Here is a 23,780-nt window from a genome sequence, read left to right as displayed (position 1 = left end):
TTTATACATAAGATAATGGTAAATTCATAAGTTTGCACGAACACAAAAAGTGTACGAGTGTTGCTTATTTCTCTCTCTTTCTCTCTTTATATATATATATATATATATATATATATATATATATATACATACACATACATATATATATATAAATATGTGTATAATCTATATATAATAAAAATAAATGACGATTAGTGCAGTTAATTTTTTTTCGTTTCTCATAATAATGCGCTATGCTAAATATCAAATACTGAAAATGTTTACTGGACAACTGAATCAAAATTCTTTTCTAACAAAAACAAAATCTGATTTAATTGATTTTTTTTTATCGGATGTTCATTATTGTCAATATATTATTATTTATATCGAACACATTGTTTTTTTTTAAATAATTAATAATCAATCTCATCTCATTAATTACATAATTTCAGGCATGGTTTTTCATATATTACATTTTGTAATATAAAACGGCCTTTTTTTTATAACATAACGCATATTAACAAAATATCTCGATGAACTTGAAACATGCATAACTTAAGCGACAATCTCGCTTCATTTTTTACGATCGCATGCTAAAATATAAGGCTTGCCACCATGGCGTTCCCATTCACGATTGAATTCATGCTCTAAAATTTCTGCACCGCGTTTACGAGTCAAACCAGTTTCCTCAAGACTCAACTCGCACATTTGCATATCATCGACGCCTGTAAATAAAATTAATTCTTTGTTTTTCATTTTTTATATACATTATATTCTTAAAAATTTTATAATAAGAGAACTCATTCACAATAAGAGAACCCATAAAGTTCTTAATTCAAAAAAATTGCCGGAGTTATTTGTTTATAACAAAAATCAATTATTAGTACAAAATATATTTACTATATCTTAAAGTATTTTTAATAATTTTTAAAATATTTAATACAATTGCAAATATATAATAATTTAAAATATTGTAGATGATTGTAAAACAATGAAAAAATATCTGATAAATTTGTCTCAATTTAAATCCATATTAAATACGTAACTTTAAAATATCGAAAAACGAAACATTATTGATTTATTGTTTGCATATATGTATATATATATAAACATTTAACATGATCGATATAAATTAATATATAAAAAATATTTTATTATAATCATAGACTGTATATATTAATATATCAATTATATCGTAAAAATCTTAGAGTATCTTAAATTCTTACCAGCCAAAAGAAGTATAGGTGGTTTATCTGGATGAAGTTCCATTTGTCTTGCAACATATTGACCATCAAAATGAGCATACCACCAACCTCTCTTACCACTGGTATGAGAATTATCTTGTTGATTCGAAGCAGAAGGACGAACGAATGGAATTCGAAAATATCTTTGTGAAGAATCAACTATCGTTTGCTTCATAGATGTTCGCGTAGTCCTAGCAGCTAAAATTATTCAGTGTATGATTTTAATTTTCCAATATAAAAGTTTTCGATAAATTAACAAATCGAAGATTATTTTACCAGCTTCCATGATGGACTTCGGAGCCCTCTCATTTTCATCCATAATAGTTTTCCTTCGGTTTCTTGCTTTCCAAGCATGATATACTTTCAATCTACGATGAAACTCATGACGACAAGCCTATTTACATAAAAAAATTTTAATAATACAATCATCTAAGACCAATTATTCTCAAACATTTATACTACATGTAACGGGCGTACTCTTCGTATAGATAAATAAAAATACTATAGTTGTAATATAATAATAAAAATAAAATCAAACATACATATGTATATGTATATACAAATTAAATTTTGTATTTAACATATGTAATGTATGTATGCTCTAAAAGTATATTTCCAAAAGTTTCATCGCGTATCTCTACCATGGAAACACGCACACCGTACATTCAGAATTTCTGACATAAGCAATTAATCTATTTATATTTTCACTGCGATAATAATTTGCGATAACAATAAATAGATTACGATAAAAAGAATTTACAAGATCAAGAAAAGGTTTTTCATTTTCAAGATATAATCTTTTAGATATAAAATCTTTAAACTTTTTTAATAATATTTCATTTTCTTGATCTTTTATATAGGAAAAAAGTAGAACATATTAAGATAAGCAACTCATACCTCCAATAATTCAATATCGCAAGAAGTATTAATAGCATCACGTAATTCAGAGTACTTCCATTTTGATAAGTCATATTTTTTATTGATCATAGCTGCTTGGTGATTACGAACTTGTTCCGACCTAATATAAAAAAAAAAATCTGTTAATTTTTATATTTTGTACGTTAAGTGGAGGATTAAAAAGATAAGGGTTTTACAAAAGTGTTGCTACGAGATTTCGCTGTAAAGCTGTGCAAATATGTATTAGAAATTTTTCATGTAAAATTAATCATGCAATTTATGTTAATGATTCATAGGGTGTTAGTAGTTTTTTATTTGGTATAAATTAAATTTATATCAGAGATATCTATATATTTTTTCTTGTATTTTCTATTATACATGCAATGTAGTAATTATTAAAATTTGTTAGAGCTAAAAGTATCCCTTTGAATCATTTCGTATGTGTGTACAGATCATGCATATTTGTATTATGTAAAAGTAAAAAATTAGTGTCTTGTTTGTTAACAGTTAGAAAGTTTCTATTGAAACAAGTGTATTGTGTATATATATATAAACCACTCAGTTAGCCGTTAGTTCGTGCATTACCACGACAAAAGATTTGATACCTTATAAGCCTGTTGTTGTTCGTTGATGGTACTCGTACATCCGAACCACTGTACATTTGCAAGAAAATAATATCTTACTTTGTTTTTTGATAAAATTAAATGTTTAAAAAAAATTTCTCTAATTAAGTAACATATTTACAAATATTACAGTTTCTATAGATCATTCATAGGCCATTCGATAGGCAATTGATGATTGAATCACGATAATCTCAGGGAAATAACAATAGTAATAATAATAATAACAATAATAATAATAAAGAAAACCTCCAAAACATACTTTCGAACAGGTGGTGGTGAATCTTCCACTTGTCCATTCGATTCTTGAGCTAATCGTACAGCCAACTCGTGATCTCGTCTTTCTTGTTCCAATAATTCACGATAGCGACATTCCTCGATAGCTTCTTTTTCTAATTGCGCCTATGTTATTGTTTGTAAATATTGGCTTTGAATTAAATTGAATTATTTATGTTTGATAATTATTGAAGTAACTAACATTAATACGCTCAGAAATCAAGAACGTACCTGAATAGCTGCAACAGCCTTGCGATCTTCAAATTCTTGCATCTTTCTCTGTTGTTCTTCAGCTTTCCTTCTAACCTCGATTTCCAATTTTTTCTTTCGATTATCCTCGTCCTCCTTCTTTTTACGTTCTTCTTCCTCCTTCTTATTCTTCTCAAGTTCTAATTCTCGTTGTATATTTTTCAGTCGTGCTTGTTCCTCCGCTATTTTCTGCTGCTTCACCGTATCTTGCAAAGATGCCATTTGCTTATTCATCTGATTTACCAAATTCGTGTAAATCGTATCTATTTCCGCAACTTTTATTTTGGCATCCTCTTTAATATGACGAATAGAATTTTCTAAATCTACTTGCAATTGATTGATATCGGCGATACATTTATCACGATTCTTTAATTGATTCGATATATCCTGCATTTTTATTAATTGCGATTGAAGATTCTTTATTTTAACTAAACCCTTTATTCGCGGAAGATGTTGTTTTTTCGTTATAAACATTCTTGCTGTTTTTTGAAGAATTATTAAATAATACCTACGATATATAATTTTGTTTTTTAATTTGATTACCGATAAAGCACAGAATTGCATTTTGTTCCATCTCGATCTAAGCAACCATTTTTTTACATTAGCGACTAACTTTTGCAAATTATCTGGATCTGATTTCATAATTTTATCAAATTCAGCAAATTTTCCAGGTTTAAAGAAAACTCGAGTTATGCCGAATCTAAAATCTTTTTTGTTCAATTTCAAACTATGAAGTAAAGCCTCGCAAAAGAATCTTGGATCTAATTTTGCCAATTCTGGAGGTAAATAAGATTTGTACATATTGTACAATTCTTGAAAGGTAACTCTACTAGGATAACCATGTTCCATCAATTCCAATACAGACGTCATTCCCGAACAACGCAATTGACCTAAAATGCTGTTCCCGTCAAATTGATGTGCAACCATGTCATTATTAGGTTTTATGCATCGAATAAAATTTGTGCCCTGCAATAAGTATTACATATAAGGAAGCAATACAAATAGAAACGCAAATCTAATTATCGTAATAAAATATACATAAATCTTACATTGCTCTTTAATTTACACATGAGTTCACCCAATTGCGTTTTAAATTTACTGCCAACGCTAATAAACGTTAATTTTCCTTTTTGGGAAGAATTATTGGCAAATTGCGTTCGAAGAAATTTATTATTGCTTTCTTGTATCAATGCTTCCAAGGAAGCATGTAGAGCGTCGTTGTTCTTCTCGATAAATTGATTCTGCAAATAAGAATCGTTGAGACAATTAATTTACATTAAAATGAAATTATTCAATTAAAAAGAGTATAAAAACTTTTTATTTTCCTCGAGACATGTATATGGTAAATATCTTCGACTATTTATTAATTTAATTAATTTATTAGAAACAATTTAATATATAAATATATATTTATATTATTAGATAATCATTTATTGGATATACCGTTTAACTTAAACAATTTAAGGTATAGAAAATTTAGATAGTATTTTACCGTTTGATAACAAACACCACCAGCATAATGACGGATTACAAATCCTTCGTCATCTCTTAATTCCCTGTGCGCCTTTAAACGAGAACTTCGTGGTAAAGTAATACGGAAATGTCCGTTCCAAGCGCGATGTACTTCGCTTGTAAAATGTGCAAAGCTATGAGTAGGTAACTTAGATTCTTCGTCTAACATTCTAAAGATACCATTGCTTTTGGATTCAATGAGATCTACCAAATATGAAAAGATACATAATAACAAATTATATATATATATATATATGTATAAAATTTAGAAATTATATAAAAAAAATTAGCAAATCAGTCAAAGTTTACCTATACAATCCTGGTTATCTACATAGGAGATTTTAGGTACATTCAAAGATTCTCTGGCATAAAGATCCTGTTCATACTTCAAAATTCGTTCGTTGAAAAATTGTTGCAACTTCTCGTTACAGTAATTAATGCAGAACTGTTCGAAACTATTAACTTTGAAATACTCTGGTGAAAAAAAACAGTGCAATTAAAGATACAATTTTTAATTTATTTTTACAGAAGTGAATATGTCTATATATTACCAAATCCTGCAATATCCAAAACACCAATGTAATAACTCGACGCTTTGAAAGGAATACTTTTGTTGATACTAGCAACAATATGATCGAATAATTTGCTATAAATTGCTTTTGCTAAAGCATCTCTAGCATTATTAGCTTCATAAACCTTCAAAGGCACCCTTAAACGTTTAACATAGATATATTTAATTATTCTGCAAATATTGTATTCGTATTTACATTTTATAGCAATGTTACGTTAACTCACATAATGACGGTTCCTTTGATACCACCTCGACTAGTTTGCATGACTTTTGACACCAATGCTTGTCTAAGTTCTTCAGGATCAACCCCCAATAATGTAGCAGTCATTAAAACAGCCTTCTCAGAAGTTGGGCTTATTCTTGAACCACCTTTGGTATCTTCAGGATTATCCTCGAAAGTAATGTTACCAAGATGCAGTACTGCTGCTACCATCGTATAAATTTCCATTCGTTCGGAATCCGACAATCCAAGACGAGTTAATGCCTAAATTGATATAATTTTAAAAACGAAGATTTTTCAATAAAATTACATGTATATCGAGATTAAACGAAATACTGCTTCGTTTTTGAGTTACATTAGTTTTTGTGTGCTAATTTATTATAGTTGCAAAAACAATTATTTTTGGAGAAAAAAATATATATACATAAAATATATAAGTATCAAAATTAAATTCTCTGTATGTTGGCCTTGAAAAATTTATGAGGAAAGAAATACTAACTTTCGTTTATCTAAGCAGTATTTTGCTTTCTGTTTTAATACATTTCTAATCAATGGCAAAAAAATGAAATGCGAGTTGTTTCTAAAGTTGAAAGATGTAAGCGATAAAGTTAGAAGAAAAATTGCTGATGCATAATACACAATGAATGAAAGGAAAATATTCAATTTACCGTTGCTCTTTCCTAGAACGAAACGTCGGTGTTGGCAATATAAAAGGGTATAGTAATCAAAAAATAATTCGATATATATATAAAAATATCAACACTCAAAATTACGTATCATATTTTTTTAGGTACTTTTGTTATCGGCAATAAATTGAAAAAATTGTAAAAATAACATTAAGATATAAATATAATAATAATCTCGTATTAATATCGTAATTATATATAAAATAGAACAATGAAAATAATTCTTAGCATAATATTCGGAAGTTTCAACCTCTTTAAGGATCATACAATCATAGTTGACAACAAGGAAAATTATTAAGTTAAATAAGATAATTTTAAGATCGATTACCTGATCCATTGCACTAAATCCTTCAACATCGTCCAAGTAAGGATCCGAAAGACTTCCTTGTTTCATTTGTTCAGAACTTTTTTGTGCATCGTTTAGTTTCTTCTCAGACTCTGGACTACAAAAGTATTGCGTGGAACCATTCTTCAGATAATGAAAATCATCCGGCTTGGTAATTCCTAATTTCAAACGTAACTCGGGCGGAGCGCCGGCACACATCATATAGAAAACGTGATAATTTCTCTCATCTGGACTTTGCAAACATACTCTTGATTTTTCTAACAAGTAATGAGATATATAACCACCAACCACTTGGCATTTCGCATCGAAATGCACTTCCATGAATTTACCAAATCGAGAACTGTTATTGTTTCTCTTCGTTTTTGCGTTTCCAAAAGCTTCTAACACGGGATTGGCTAAAAAAGGATATATTTTAATGTTTTTTAGAAAAAAAATATATATAATAATAATAATAATAATTATTATTATTATTCATTTTTTGAAAGACGATAATAGATCAAATTTATATAATATAAGAATACTTATATAATTACAATACTTTTATGTATTATTATTTATTTATATTTCATATTAATATTAAAAAATATGTAATTAATATTTATAGCTTTAAAATCAATTTACGTATTTATTATCGTAATTACCATCGAGAATTTTTTGTTCGATCGGTCCAGCTGTAGATCCCCAAAGATCACAAAGATATCTAAGAAGATACTTTGTTGATTCAGTTTTACCAGCTCCAGATTCACCCGAAACAATAATACTTTGTGATTGTTTCAATACTTTCATATCCCTAAATGCTTTGTCGGCTATTTGTGAAAATAATTTCTCAATTTAGTAAAAAGTTTAATATTAATATAATTTCGCTTTAATTATTATTTATTAAATGTTTACTTTTTATTATATAGATCATATTTAATTTCAAAATAAATATTATAATTCAAGATATATATATATACATATATACATGTACACATACCAATTGCAAAAACATGTGGTGGCGTTTCGCCTAAAGATTTTCCTTTATAAGTTTTTATGGTTTCTGGTGAATAAAGATTCTTAACTTCACAATAAGGATTAACAGCTATCAAAATATTAGCTACGTATGTCTGCAACGATCAAGAACCATTTAATTAGTATCTACAGATATGAAAAATTCTAATTTTGTAATAGTAAATACAAAACAAGTATTATGCAATTTCGAACGACTAAACGGAATAATTTTTTAGCATAAACAAGCAATTAATTAATTAATTAGGCTAGTTAGCCTACACTTCCTGTGTGTACTCACATATATCCTGTCCTTGAAATAACGAGTACGTATATTGTTTAGCAGAGTGGCCTCATTAAGGTACATCAATGCACCTGTAATCAAGAGAAGTAATTGGGTGAAAGTGGATTTTCAAAAGAGCGAAAGTTTCCTCGTGAGAATCGAGCGTAAAGTGTACTTCTAACTAATTCTGATCAATGATAAACTCAACAAAGAGATTGAATATCTTCTAAGGTACATTTATTATCTCTATTCCATTAGCTATTCGTTGAATTATTAAAGTATTTTATACTTTACACATTCTTTATCAGCTCGTACTAAATATGTGGAAAATAATATTTGAAATTGATTAATATATATTTTACATACAAGTATATGTATGTATAACTTTTTAAAAAATAATACCCATATATATCTTTTTATTATATTTATATATTACTTATATATTATTATATATATATATTATTTTTAGATTTTTATTATAGTTGAAACAATTATTAATACGCATTTAAATTTTTTGATTATTTTTTTTTCAAAGTCATGACAGATTCAAAGAATCATCCTGTTTTAGATTTAAGAGAGTATTCTTGAACTGATAAAAAAAAATGTTCTAAAAAAAGAATAATGTTATCCTTAATCTTCCTAAGCGAATCTTACAGTTATCTTCGACATCTTTGGTGTATTCTCCGGCAGGAAAGACCTCGTCGAGAGGGCAAGTGCGTTGTGGATATTTTCGATCGAATGGTAAGATCAATGCATCGCCATCCACCATGTCCGTGAACTTTCCGATGATGAAGCCTTCCTCTGGATCGCGGACCCATACCTGCTGATTCTCCATTCTTTTTCTTCTTATCAAATCAAATAGAAAGTATAAATACGTTATTATAATACTTATATAAACAAAATTAATATGTATATTATATTTATATAAAATAAATATAATATACTTACGTATATATGCGTATATATCAAATAAAAAATAAAAAACATTAGTTTTATTACACGACACAACTATTTATTAATTAACCTACAATGGAGCCTTATTTATCTATAAATGTTAAATATTACAATATTTATATTTATTGTTATATAACATATTTAATTAGTATAAATTATATCATTATTTATAGTCCGACTAGTATGTTTTAAATGTTATAAAATTTATATTTTATTTATTTTTACTTATATTATATTATATATAGATATATATATAATGTTTTTGAATTTATTTAGATATAAAATACTGAAAATTGGTCAACTGGTGTGCATACATGACATCTATGTCATGTGTTTGGAAATTGTGTTCTTTCGATTCTTGTGTTCTTTCGATTATCGTAGGGTCGAGAGAAAAGAAAATATGCGTGTAAGATTGTGGTGCACATTGGTTAGTGATGGACAAGGTGGGAAGAAAAATAAGATGGTGACATCTATGGTGGAAGAATAAAATAGTGACATCTGTCGAATACGTGAATGAAAAACGAAGTTGATCGAGGTAGATAAGGTAGGATGCAAAGTAAAAGATAAAAGTGGAAGAAGAATGTAAAAGGAGAAAAAAGTGATGTTTAAAATTGATAAAAGGGAAAGAGGGAACAAGAATCGAGAGGAAGAAAAGGTAAGACCAATGAATGTGGAAAGACTAGTAAAAGAAAGGAAAAGAAGATTTCTCTGTTGGTCCAAACAAGGACTTAGCGCAAATATAACATTAATAAAAGAATGTTTAATGTTTATATTAATCCTATTTCATTGTTATTTCTTTCGTTATTGTTTTAACAATTTTATTGTTACTTTATTTTATGCAATTTTATTTTATACACTTATTGAAGTTGTGAATATGCTGAGAATAATTAGCACAGATAGATCGGAGCAGTCGAAACACACAAGAAACGTATACGTAAATAATGTAACACAGTTTCGGAGTATAAAGTTCGTCTCACCTAGGCACTGAGACTTTCTCCTCGAATGAAATGGAACTTTCTGGTGAAAGGGATGAATAGAGATTTCCAGATTCGACTTAATATTATCGCGAAAGATTGTAACTACATAAATCACAGTTATCGTGTTTTTCTTTTCTATAATAAATAATAAAGGAGATAGAAATGAAATTTTAATTATCTTGTAACCATCATATTGTTACCATTATTATTGTTTGATTATATTTTATTTTATTTTTAAAGCTATGACAATGACGCATAGCTAAAATCCTTTGTTATTGACAAACGAAGCTACAAAAGTGCACATTTCCACCTCATAATCGATATGGATTAAACGTGGCGAACGTAGTTTGAAGGCTACACGTAGCATCGTTCGTCTCTCTCTTTCTCTCTCTTGTAAACGTTAGAAAAATTAAAATTAATTAATTGTCGTGAAAAAATATTTTAAATTCTACTTTTCCTCACTTATCTCATGTTCATTGTTCACTAATCAACAACAGAAAAAGTGTCTGAATTTTCTCGTTTCTTTTTTCTTATCGCTTATCTCTCCTCGCGTTATCAAGATAAGCTTCCTAACTTCCTATAAAATGAGTCATCATCAACTTGTAGAAGAAAAGAAATAAAGAATTTCCAATTAATCGATTGTAATGTTAGTTTCATTCTGTATAAATCAATTTTATTTTTTCGTGGCTACAATAAAAAGAAAAAATAAAATGATACGATTGTGTGTAAAATTGATTATAGTAGTATAACTGTACTGTACATTTTCTTATAAGAAATTAATTCTGATATATAAATTAAAAAAAGAAATTATTTAATATGAAATTTACAATATAACTTTTGTTATATTAATTATTCCATAATAATTAATCCATTACTATAACTATACTGCCAAGTATAAAAATGAAATAAAAGAGATATATGTGAATGTGTAACTTCAAAATTAAAAAAACATGTAAACAAATCTCAGAAGTGTATTCAATTTGTTTTTTTTTTTTTTTCTTTAATATTATTTACTAGTTTCGAAAAAAATCATTCGATCGTATAAAATTACAAGGAGTGTTCATTTTATTCATTTCGACAAGCCCTTCACAGTGTCGAATTACACATAGAAAACGTCACTGCATGATTAAAGGTAATTACGTACAACTGTTGCATCGTCGTTGCGCATACAGAGACCGGCGCACCGTGACGGGATTTGGAAAAGTTTTATTGCAAATTGTAATCGTGTTCCACGAAGGAGAACGTTGATAGTAAAAGATTTCAATCTTTAATGTGTTTTACGATAATATATATATATATATATATATATATATATATATATATATATATTGTAAAACTTAATCGAATATATATTCAAAATTAGAATATTTTAATATTGCACATTTTGTAATTTAAATATAAGATAATTTTTGATATATTTATGAGAATCAAAAAAAAATTTAATGAGGCAAGAAATTTTTTGTATGACAATGCAATATTATAAAAATAATTGTATAAAACTTTTATTACGGTTAATTATATGAGATAAAAAAGAAACAAAACAAATTGAGCATGCAAAGAATTGATCTTACGTACGATAAACAGATGAATACAATAAAAACAATTTCTTGAGGGAAATGAACCAGTTCTCACAAAAAAGTATGTTGACTTTCATCTGATAATGATAACAATAATAATATCACGCACGAATTCACGCATATGATTATTTTCGTTGAAATTTCTATTCGACGTATGTACGTATGTGTGTATGTACAGGATGAACCAAAAATCCGTAGATGAATCAAAAGTTCTTAAATGATTTTAAAAATTAATTATTATATTACGAAAGGTTTTAAGCTCATAGTTAGGCTTTGTAATTTTACAAGCTAGATTTGCAGTTTAACAATTCGAAAAATAAATTTCTCTAAGAAGTCTCGAAAAAGAATAATTGATTTTTAAAATTATCTAGGAACTTTTGACCCGTTTAGAGAATTTTGACCCACCCTGTATATGTATATATATGCATGTGTGCATATGGTCGATCAGGAAAGAGCAAAATCGTCTCTTTCACTTCGCCGTTCTCTTCGCATCCCGTTAGAGATCTCGTAACGGTAAATGCGACCGGTAGATCCTTGCATCGATCTTTGAATCTCGCTCTCGGATGGCAAATCTTCCACGAGTTTCTCGATCGATCAAAGCTTCGATGATTCGAAGGCTCGAAGTTTTTAATAATATATTTTTTATCAAAAAATTCATACAGATTGTGTACACATAGACAAATTAAAAAAAAAAGAATAATAAGAATTATAAACAATTTTTGTATAATTCTTTATCGCGAAAAAGACAAAAGAATTAACAATATTTCATTGAAATGGAAAGAATGAAGCAGGAAAGGAAGCAAGAGAGGAAGCAGGAAGCAGCAGGTGGAGTTCGGTACACAGGACAGGGAGATACGCATGAGCGCGTACACGAGTTCTTTCGACGAATTTTTAATGTTGGAAACGGACGCGACATCGACGGTCGAATAAAAAATTTGGCGCCTAACGTGACGGATGCACTAACGGATATGTGAAACGACACGGGAGGAGTAGCTTGCGTGATCATCGAGACTTTATTTATGCTTGTTAAACATATTTTAAGAGCATTCAATTATAATAATAATAGTAATAATAATAATAATGATTATGATGATGATGATGATGGTGATGATGATGATGGTAATGATAATAATTATAGTACATATAAAAAATACATCGAAGGAAAAGCATATTAGAAATTATAATTTTTAGAAAATTAGCTCACTCCAGTAGTTATTAACAATGAACGATTAGATTGCATCGATTAGCATAAAATTAGAAGTAAATATGAAAGAAAATAAATTTCTAATTGTTTCTTTTTTTTCTGGATCAGTGCCTATCTCCAATAAGAAATCTTTCAGAAATGTTTATATTAATTTTGCAATAACATTTGTATTTAGATAATAATAGATAAAATGAACGAAAATGAAACTTTAATTATTTATCTCACGATCGGTGTCTTATTTCAAATTATAATTTTTTAGAAATTTATAAATAAAATTGTTTTTCTGAACAAATAATAATCATAGAAGACAACATACCTAACTTCTTTCATTGTTCAAAAAACAAAAGGAAAGGTATAGTGAGCTTCTTCATTCTGAACTCGTGAGAGACCATAAAGATCCGACTAAAATTATAATTTATAAATGTGTATGTATGTGTGTGTGCGTGTATGAGAGAGAGAGGGGTGGCTGCATGCATGCAGGCAGACACATACACACACACACGCGCGCAACCAATGAAATTGCTACTTATCTTACGAAACAGCACGAGACGTGCATTTGGTCATCCCGTTATTAAATGATTATGACTGTCGATTTAGAAATAAGACAAAAAATCACTAAGAAATGAAATAAATAAAAATGAAAACTAATATAAATAATTTAATTAAAGATAAAGTTTCCCTAAGGGACAAATAAATATAAGAATATTATACATTTAAGTATGAAAATAATACGACATAAATGAAAGAGCAAGTATGGAATTACCTTAACTTAAGTAAAAAAATAGGTATCAAAATAACTTAATATAAATAAATTAACAAGTGTAGAAATTACTTAAAATAGATAATACGAGTATGAAAATTAACTTGACATAAATAAAATAAAGTATGAAATCACATTGTCAAGGTCAATATTCAACTAAACAAAACTTCATTTACTACCGTGTATATGTATATATATATATATATATATATATACACACACACGCACAAAATTTCTTCGATTGGTTCGACGGGAAACTAATAATTATTTACGATCGCGAACATACATAATCGTAAGATAATCTTCGATGAAAAATTTAAATGAACGAGAGAGAGAGAGAGAGAGAGAGAGAGAGAGAGGGAAGAGAGAAGATAGGAACCTGATCTGTATAGATCTTTCTAACGGTGGGCTGGATCGGAAGCGAGGCCAGTGTGAGTCACGTTGTCGATCCTCGTCTCACGATATATATCGAGAAAGAGCGAGATAGAGAGAGAAGGGGAGAAAGAAAGAGAAAGAAAGGGAGAGAGAGAGAGAGAGACAAGTCGCTGCTTTACGTGCGAACGAACGATTCTTTTCCGTGTGCTCTTGCATAAGATACTACACAGAACGACGAATGGCCGTCATTATGGTACCGGTATGAAATACCAGACACTACTAACGATTTTCGATCAGCGACCAAAGTCTACCACCTTCTATTTCCTTCTAAAAATACACGTTGTAAGTGCTGTCATCACCTTCATAAAAATTACTTTTTTTCATTACACTAATCGAGCAATTTGTTAGATCGTTCCGTATTAATTACACTCATTAATTTTTCTTAATGTAAAATTGATTTCATGAAACAATATTATTTCCATATCTCAATAAATAGGAGACATTCTATAAATATATATATATATATATATATATATATATATATATATATTATATTTATATATATATTATATTTATATATATATTATATTATATATTATAAATATATATATTATAATAAAAAATATTTGAGTATACAATATAATGTTTTTGCATTATAATTCAATAGATATATGTCAAATAATATATTATTATAAATTTGTTTTATTACAATATTATATATAAATCATATAAGATATTGTATTATAATATATTACTCAAATATGTTAAATATAGGATGAATCAAAAGTTTCTGGGTTTCTAAGATTCTAATCTATCGAGTACGATATTTTATCGATTTTATCTTTACATATTCTTCTTCTTCTTCAGCAAAATAATCTTTTAGAAAATAGAAAACGTTTGATTATATATGATGGCCAAAGTAACTCGTCCCACACTCAATCTAATCACTCATAACGCGTTCGATGATGGAGACCGTGCGAAGGTTGTTTTAATTAATACTGAACACTGCAAAATGATCCCATCCTACGTGATATCGAATCAATTAGCCTACATACATATTCATATCCTACTTTTTATTCATATAATAATAATAATAATAATCTATATTATTATGTATTTATTAAAATTTTCCAAGCAAAAAATTTTGAAAAAAGATATTTAGATATTGAATATAGATAAATCGTATTAATGAATAATAACTTGTATTATGATTAGAAAAATATTATTAATTTTCAGTAATAACCTTATTAAAATAAAAAATGATAATATATATGTACTATATTAATTAATACTTTATCATTATACATATATATATATTTTTTTTAATCTATGTAACTCATTAAAAATTTTGTTTACATACAGATATGAAAGTTTGTCTTTCTTTTTTCTCGTTTTATGATTTTTCTCGATTCAGATTTTAGATTAGATCTTTCTTTCTTTCCTCTTTAATCGAAACTAACTGACTTACGAAATGTAGCAAGCTGAAACGAAGGGAGATATAGAGAAGTGTACTCGAGCTAATTCGCACGCATCGCCTTCTCTAAGTTCGTGCACCTGCGAGCTTCGTTCCACTCTCGTAATTCTCTAAATAAAAGAAGTATCGTTTCGTGACTGACCTCTCTTCTCTCTTCCTTTCTTCAGTCCTCTTCTCTCTTCTTTCTAATTTCTTTTTCTTTCTTTTTCGTAGGATTATACGTATGTACATAAGACAAAAGCAAACGAGAACTTAACCTAACAACGTGAACGTATATACGTGAAATAAAAATTTGTTATATCTTCTATATTATAAAATTTCCATAACAATTTTAAAATATTTTTATGTAAGCAGCATCGTATAAAGCATTGATCATTTTCATGACCAAACTTGATATCAACTAAATATAAAATAAATTTCATATATATACATATATTGCGTGTTTACATCCTATATATTTTATTTTAAATATTATTTCATTGTAACAATTCTACAGCATTCATTATTTATTAAAACGAGAATTCAATATAACGGATATAAATGGAAAAAATATTATATATATTTTTTTTGTACACCCTATATACTGTTATAAATATATAATAATTCTAAACGATTAGATCTACATCGTTCATTACTTAAGAAACAAAATAATTTAACCTAAAAAGGTATATCAATAAAATTTTATATACATTGTCTAAATCTTATACATCTATTGTTTCATTAGAATGCAATAGAAATCATGATTACGATTAGAACGTACGAACTAGTTTCCACGAGCCGATCTACGGGGCCTCTTACAAAATTCCACTAACTTGTTCCACGGTTGAAACGTTCTCGTTACTGGACACGTTGAAACGTTATCGCCATATACATAGTTACTAACTCAGCATTTCATACAATCTCTTTGCATATATTTTGTGAAGACAATTTTTCCACTTATATTCGGAGATAATATTTCATTGAATGAAAAATTATAATAATAATTTTGCAATGATTAACGCTTATTATTATCAAATTAATTTGAATTTCAAGTATCTTTTTCTTTTAATTTAAACAAAAAAAAATATTTTAATATCTTCTTCCAACAGGTTATTGAATCATAAATGTTTTTATACGATCGAGAAAAATGATAATGTATAGCAATAAAGTGAATGAACACAAATATGGCCGATAATAAGCACTACATATGTTAGAATAGATCGAACTCTAATTTTCGATAACTGACAAGATACATATCGATGACTTATATACTTATAACGAAATGACTGATAAATATCGTGATCTTTGATCGTAATCGTTTGCTTATAGGTTAGATACTTTTCGTGAATTAGATACACTATTATATCATCAATTATCATATTTCTACTATGTAAAAAAAAAACTAAAGTCGAAAAATGTATAAGAAAAAAATTATAACCACAAATAATATGTTTTACTATATACTAATAATAATCATGATGAAGGGAAAAAAAAAGAAAAAAGATTATAAATGTTTTAACAAGGCGTTAAACGTTTGTAAGGTTAAGTTCCGAATGAATTTTAGTTTGCATTAAGATTCGACTTTAATCGAATCGAAAGGAGCAATACAATTAAACGTAATCAGTTAAAACCATTCAGATAATTTTTTATTGAATTTTATCAGACCGGCATTTTCTTGAAGCAAATACCATTTGCAGAGATAGCGAGAGAATTAGCTTGCATTAACGACGAGGACACAACGGTGAAGCCGTATGTTCGACGTAGGTACGGAAAAGAAATAGTATTTGGATATTGTTTTTCTAGTAACTTCGAGGATAATCGATAAGCGTAATATATATATATATATATATATATAAACATACACACACACATATATATATATATTTGAAATCAATAAATAATAAATGACGATTAATTGTCGAAAAAAGGACTTATTAAAATACTGTAAAAAATACTTTAGAACGATATGTAAGAAGACTTCCGGTTTATATGTCATATTTATTATTGACTATTTTTTATTTATTTATAATTATTATTTATATTACTTGTTTAAATGTTTAAACAAATGTATGTCGAATTAACAACGGAATAAAATAATATGTTCGTCAAACTTACTTCGTTGATGAAATCGTCGATCGTGCTTTGAAACATACACGACGAACTTCTAAATCACAGTAGATTAATACGAGTAGTATGCATATACGTATATATCTGACATAAGAAAAAGAAAAAAAAAGTAATAATAATCAACTTCACAAAAGAAGAAAGAGAATACCAAATAACGTACCGCACGGCACGGGGACCGACACGCAACTGTCGATGTGATTCGTAAAGTCAGCTTCCTTCGTTCGGTAATCTTCGTGTGTTTTCGTCTTTCTTACTCGGCAAATGGATGATCGTTTGTTGGAAACGGTATCCTGTAAAGATCGACGTGAAAATACGATCGCGTTGACGTTCGAAATAAATCCTGTAGAAATTCTTTTCAATTAAAGGCTTCGGAAATAAATTATTATTATAAATGAACAAATTATTATGTACGATTTTATGATATAATCGTTTAAACGTCAGACCGATCTACAAATACGTGACATGAATAGTAAGCTTGGTCCTATCTACTTATACAAGGTGTTCAGAAAGTTTATGATCTATTATTTTACTTATATTTTAATGATATTTTTTAATATTTTCTACTGATAGTGAACATAGTTTGTATTATCATATAGTGTTAATTAATGTATATGTTATATAGAAATATATGTGTAAACGTTGTTAAATTACATATTTATGTATTGATATACTTTTTTTATTTTTATCGTACACTTTTTGTATTGATATATTTTTAACATGAAATTTTAAGATACTTTGTACCCATAATATGTTTATAGATTTTGGTTATTGTAAAATTAGACCTTGATCGATTATCGAAAGTAAAATATTTTGTTCGCATTTCGAACACCCTGTAGAATAAAATGTATGTGCTTAATGGTTATTAAATACTGACATCTTACGAGTATATTTGAAACAATACAACTAATTGCTTAATGTTGTGCAGATTATATCATCTACATTATCGACAATTAAAAGCCACAATTTCTACTTTATCAACTGATAAAAAGTTTATTTTTAATTTTCTTTATTTTTAAAAGAGTATGTTTTAATTTATATTTTAATAAGATGAATATATTATAAATATTATATTATAAGAAAAAAATTTCAATACCTTGATAAAAAAAAATGTTAAAACTTAAAATTCAAATAAATCTTTTTTATCGATCGATTATTGGATATAAACACTATAAACAAAAAGTTATATTATCAAATAAAATAATTCAGTTATAATTTGTTGATTTCATTCGTAAATACGATTCGGAAAAGTAAAATTTTTATAATTTTCTATCTAACAAATATTTCTTAAGTGTTTCTATCGACGGATCAGATAAGAAACTTTACAGATTATATGATTGCTCGTGATAGCATTTATGTCGCTAGCAATTATAACTTCTATAACTTTGTTAAAATAGAAAAACAAATTTTAAAAATCTCATGATTTTTCCTGTTTCTCTCCTTCTCAAATTATTTAATAAAAAATATTGTTAATTTTGTTCAAATGAAATATAACCCAAAATTTTATAAATAATATATATATATATATAATAAAAATAATGTTACTCTTCCAATAAATGTTTCACTTATCTTCTAATATATCATAATATCTAACATAAAAAAATGTTATCTATTTTTTTTTATATTTAGCTTTTATCCAAACTAGTTAATTTTATTTAGACTTACAATGATTGGTACATGTACATAGGATACATACTTATGATAGTATGAGTATTTCCCGTAAATTTGATAATAATATTGATACCAAGAAACTGACCTTGACGTATGTTAAGTCCCCCATATTTGTTCGCGATATACAAAAAACTATGATCACAATTACTCCGACAGATATAGGATGGTTAATAATTGTTGAAGGAAAATTTCTATTTCGCTTAAATACTATTGATTGCTTATTCGGGAAATCCACATCAAGTATCATTGCATGAATAAGAATTGTCAACGGTAAATAAAGGTAGCATACAACTTTAATGTTTAGTATTTTTAGTTAAAATCGTATATATAAAGTATAAATATTATTACAAAAACTAGTACATTAAAATAAATATTTATTCAGGAACATATTTATTGATTGATTGTCCTATAGAAAAATTACAATGAAATAATTCTGAAAAATGACAAAAAAGAATTATTGAAACTCATTAATTGTTAAAAACAGATATTACTGTTCAAAAACGATCGATCGATAAACAAAATCTTTGATCGATGATCGATCAACTCTCGTTAATATCCCGTCGAATGTAACAATCCACCGAGTCATACTTCAACTGCAAAATTTTTAATGGATCGATTGTGTATATATATGTGTATATAGGTACGTATATGTGTATTGAAGATCATACGTATAACAGTTAAGAAAAACATGTTGTTTGATAAATGCCAAAGATAATGCATGCGAAACTGATGGTATCAGAATAATGTGCTACAATAAATGATCTATATACATATGCTTAGGTATGCAAATATTTGGACAGAACGTTTGCCGAAGGTGAATCGTTCCTCGGAAGATTACAATTTGATAAGGAAAATATAAAATATTATAATTATCTATTACTATAATAAAAAAATTTCTAATGTATAAAATATAAACATATAAAAAGAAGTTGTTTCTAAATACCATCATTGAAAGTACTCTTGGTTTATTGCGAAATAAAAGGAATTAATGCTGGACTATGAGAAAATGACCTACGATATTTCCAAAGGCATATCCGAGCAATTGTCTGCAATAGCATCTTTAATGATGATTTTGCTCATAAAAATAAAAATAAAAATAAAAATAAAAGAAATCAAAGAAAGAACATGTAAAACTTCTAAACGATCGTGAAACATTCGATGACTTTCTACTTTCACTGTTCGATCTTACATTCGAAGATTTTAACTTCAAATTTATCATCCGCGTCTAAGATCGTTTTTGTTTCATTTATATATAAAAAAAAAAAGATAATAAGAAAAGAATAAGAATGAGAAAAGCATAGAAGCGACATAAATGGATTAACAATTTAGCAACGACCATAACTAATCTCGTAAAGTACAAAGGAAATCGTAATATCGACTAAACGTTTCCTTCGAACGAATAATTTCACGGTAAAAGCGAGAATAAAAATGGATCTAAGAGACGGCTCCCGATTTTATTTCTTAATAAATCAAAAGATATTGTTATTATTGTTATTATTTTTTTCTTTTCCTCTTGTTACATCGTGCTGTGGTAATCTCTACGAGATTTATTACGTTTATAATTTCTAGGAAAATATTCATTTATTATATAATGTTTGTATATATATATATGTATGTAAAAATATTCGTATATCTATATATATGTATAAAACAAATATTGTTTATTATTTTAATGTGAATAAATAAATTATATATATGATCTATAACAATAATAAAATAGTATATATTAATATTCTTATCAATTAGTATATTTACGTGTAAGAGTATTATAATTTTGAATATGAAATATTATATTGAAATAATACATTACAATTTTAAAATACTTGGAATATTTTAATACAATATATTATTCTTCATACAATATATATATATACATATATACACATATACATATTTTTTTGTTGTCCTATAGGAAAAAAACCAAATAACTTGTTTTATTCCTCTTGTTATATATACAAGGCACACCCACACTCGATTTCTCGGTTAACCGGAGATCAGAGACCTTCCCCGACGAGAAGTTCACGGAGCTTTGTAAGCAATATATTTCCAAGCATGAGTGTTAAAAATAGAATAGCCTGTGATTACACGGATTGAAAAGGAAAATGAAAATGAGAATGAAAACGGAGACGGAAAGTTTGTGTATAAAGAGAAAGAGAAAGATAGAGGTAAAAATAAATATAAATATATAAATAAATATATATATGTATATATAGAAAAAGAGAGAGAAAGAGAGAGAGAGAGAGAGAGAGAGAGAGAGAGAGAGAGAGAGAGAGAGAGAGAGAGAGAGAGTGATAGAGAGCGGACATGTGTTCCTCCGTGAAAAGCACGTGTTCACGATTACATCGAAGTAAATGCTAACCCTTGTCACGTAAGAGGATATGCGTGCATCACAATATCCCACGTAACTATGACTGACAACAACGCAGGTTCGAAAAATATCGTATACATAAATATAATAGGTATATGTATTTTCATTCTCATGTAAGTAAAGGACAAATGGCATAAGCGAGATGTCCGGTCAATGTCGTCGTGCATAGTATATATATATATGTATATATACATATATACATACCTATGTACATAGATCGCGATTCGAAAGGTAAAGTTCCTTTCCTTCCAACGTCTTTTACGAGAGAAAGGACGTTTCTTGTTTATTTATTTATCTAGTTATCTATCTATCTATCTATCTATTTACCTATCTCTCTTTCTTTTACGATCGTTTACGATCTTTTACGATCTTTTACAATTTAACGATCTTAAAAGATTTCGGAACATCTTTTTATAATATTTGTATATCATGTTTAATTTGTTTCTTTTTTTAACTTTTTTTGTTTCTTCTTTTTTATCTTCTTTCTATTCGTTTTTATGTTTTTAGAATCTAGATTAAAATTCTAGATAATCCATATTATTTATGAACATTTATGATTATAATAGTAATAACAATCTTCTATAATATTCTAAATTGTTCTAAGCAATCTTTCTTTCTTGAAAAAGATCTGTGCACAACTGGCGTTTAGATAGTATAGATAAGAACTTTCATAGTTTCTCTAATCTGATCTTAAGATTATTCCGAACAATCTAATCTTGAAAGTGTCATTTCTTGAAAATCTTTAGATCGTCTCACTTGTTATTGAAGACATCGCGTAGAAAATTACAGAACGAAGATAGATAATAATAACGGTCAACGTTACGAAATATATGTTGACGATACTTTTGTCTTGTCTATTCTGAAAAAGATAGCTACGAAGTTTTTCTTTCTTTTAATCTATAAATTATAGGAACTTATAAAATATTTCCATTTCTATCGTTTCTCTAATCCAAACATTTATTAGAACGAATCAAACGAAATTTTAGTAAACATCCTTTCTTGTTGGCTGCTATTTATTAATTATGTCAAATATTTATTAAATATGTCAAATAAGTATCAGTATTTTAAATAAATGATCAATATTTATAATAAAATATCAATACATCCATTAATACAAAGAGTATCAATATTTTAATTAAAACATTTGTAAATATAATAATTCGTCATTAAATAGACGATCAGTATAAATAATTAAATGTCAGGATTGCGTCATGTTTGCATTATTCATATAAGTGATATTTTATTATGAATACCGATAAAAATTTTCATATTTTCCGATTAAATATTTACCATTAATTAATAACAATACTTGCCAAACGAATAAACAAGTTTTCTTTTTTTGTACTATTTTAATAACTTAAATATTAAATTGAGTTATAGATAACAATTATAAAAAGAACGATATCATACTCACAATGTCCTTGAGGAACGATCAATACTTAATCCATGAAACAGTATTATTCTTACATGTCCTATGGTATTCGATGTCACAAGAAGAATGTTTATAAAAAATGTCCATGACTAAAAAAAGAAAAATCGCCAATCGTAACAATGTGAGGTCATTCTGCAAAAATGAAGAAGAAAAGAAAAATAAAATGGATAATCGGTTCGGTTTCCGAAAAAACGGATTCTCATGAATAAAAAGGATGATTGCTGGTCCAGAAGCAAAGAAGTTGCTGGAGAGTCGTTCCGCCTAATTCCGACCGGTTTTCGAATGAACGTTAAGATGAAACTTGAAAAGCAAAGAATATCGAACAAAATTTCACGATCCATTTGTTACGATTTCAAAGGATACTTTAAACAAAATCAAATATTATTTATATACGCACATATTTATTTTATATCATTATATCTCATCGAAAAAATGAATCGATACTTAAAAATGTTTTTACTATAAAGACGATCAAAAAGTTACATTACAAAGAATAAACGTCATAAAAAGAAGGACAAAAGTATTTTCGCCATAACAATTAAACAAAAAAAGAAAAGAAAAGAAAGGAAAAAAGGAAAGCAAGAAAAGGAAAGAAGAAACAATATAGAACAATCCTCTCCCACGATCTAAAAAACGAAACATACACAGGTCAAACTCGTCCACCTTTCGTCACGTAGAAAGTCGTGACTGGGGTGTTACGTCTACTCGAGTATAGAAATATTCGATTCTACTTAAAGAGCAAGCTAGTGGTGAATTCCCCGACATTAAAGGCGAACGTAATGTGTGTGCATGGTGATCATCATCATCCTCGTGACTCGGGGAATCCCAAATAGTTCTTCTTCTCCCTTCTACTCCCTCTCCCCCATCTTTATGGTGGATGAAAGAAGTAGAAAGAGAGAAAGAAAGAGAAGGAAGTAAAAGAGGAAAGAAAAAAATTACAATGTGGGGAAAAGGTGAGGTGGTTAGGGGAAGGAGGAAGGGAGAGAGGGGGTGTCGTTGTCGTCGTCGTCATCGT

General features: G+C 27.8%; 1 protein-coding gene across 4 annotated transcripts; it reads right to left on the bottom strand.

Moving 5' to 3' along the window:
• Nucleotides 1-75: 75 nt before the first annotated feature.
• On the bottom strand, nucleotides 76-17,491 carry LOC127063567 (myosin heavy chain 95F). 4 transcript variants are annotated; one of them, XM_050993524.1, is made up of 19 exons: nucleotides 17,458-17,476; nucleotides 17,286-17,381; nucleotides 8,525-8,715; nucleotides 7,889-7,962; nucleotides 7,577-7,706; nucleotides 7,242-7,406; nucleotides 6,583-6,995; nucleotides 5,573-5,832; nucleotides 5,329-5,486; nucleotides 5,087-5,251; nucleotides 4,758-4,981; nucleotides 4,315-4,506; nucleotides 3,248-4,231; nucleotides 3,003-3,142; nucleotides 2,726-2,773; nucleotides 2,121-2,241; nucleotides 1,500-1,617; nucleotides 1,206-1,421; nucleotides 76-704 (listed from the first exon to the last, which is right to left on the bottom strand). In XM_050993524.1, exons 3-19 carry the CDS (start codon nucleotides 8,703-8,705, stop codon nucleotides 553-555), a joined length of 3,741 nt encoding a protein of 1,246 aa, XP_050849481.1. In that variant the 5' UTR covers nucleotides 8,706-8,715; nucleotides 17,286-17,381; nucleotides 17,458-17,476; the 3' UTR covers nucleotides 76-552. The 4 variants fall into 4 exon arrangements, with proteins under 4 accessions (XP_050849481.1, XP_050849482.1, XP_050849479.1 ...); XM_050993525.1 differs by having other exon boundaries at nucleotides 8,525-8,712; XM_050993522.1 differs by having other exon boundaries at nucleotides 8,525-8,712; nucleotides 17,286-17,491.
• Nucleotides 17,492-23,780: the final 6,289 nt, after the last annotated feature.

Source organism: Vespula vulgaris, chromosome 4 (genome assembly GCF_905475345.1).
Source record: "Vespula vulgaris chromosome 4, iyVesVulg1.1, whole genome shotgun sequence".
Taxonomy (NCBI): domain Eukaryota; kingdom Metazoa; phylum Arthropoda; class Insecta; order Hymenoptera; family Vespidae; genus Vespula; species Vespula vulgaris.
Note: the sequence above shows the minus strand (reverse complement) of the source record. Positions and strands in the feature narration are given on the sequence as shown.

Bases quoted from the DNA above. Each gene is read 5' to 3' on its own strand.
- LOC127063567 (XM_050993522.1), bottom strand. From the start codon at position 8,705: ATGGAGAATCAGCAGGTATGGGTCCGCGATCCAGAGGAAGGCTTCATC. The intron at 5,833-6,582 runs GTAATCGATCTT...ATATCAATTTAG, and splicing joins GATTTAGTGCAATGGATCAG to GCATTAACTCGTCTTGGATT. The intron at 3,143-3,247 runs GTACGTTCTTGA...ACAATAACATAG, and splicing joins AGGCTGTTGCAGCTATTCAG to GCGCAATTAGAAAAAGAAGC.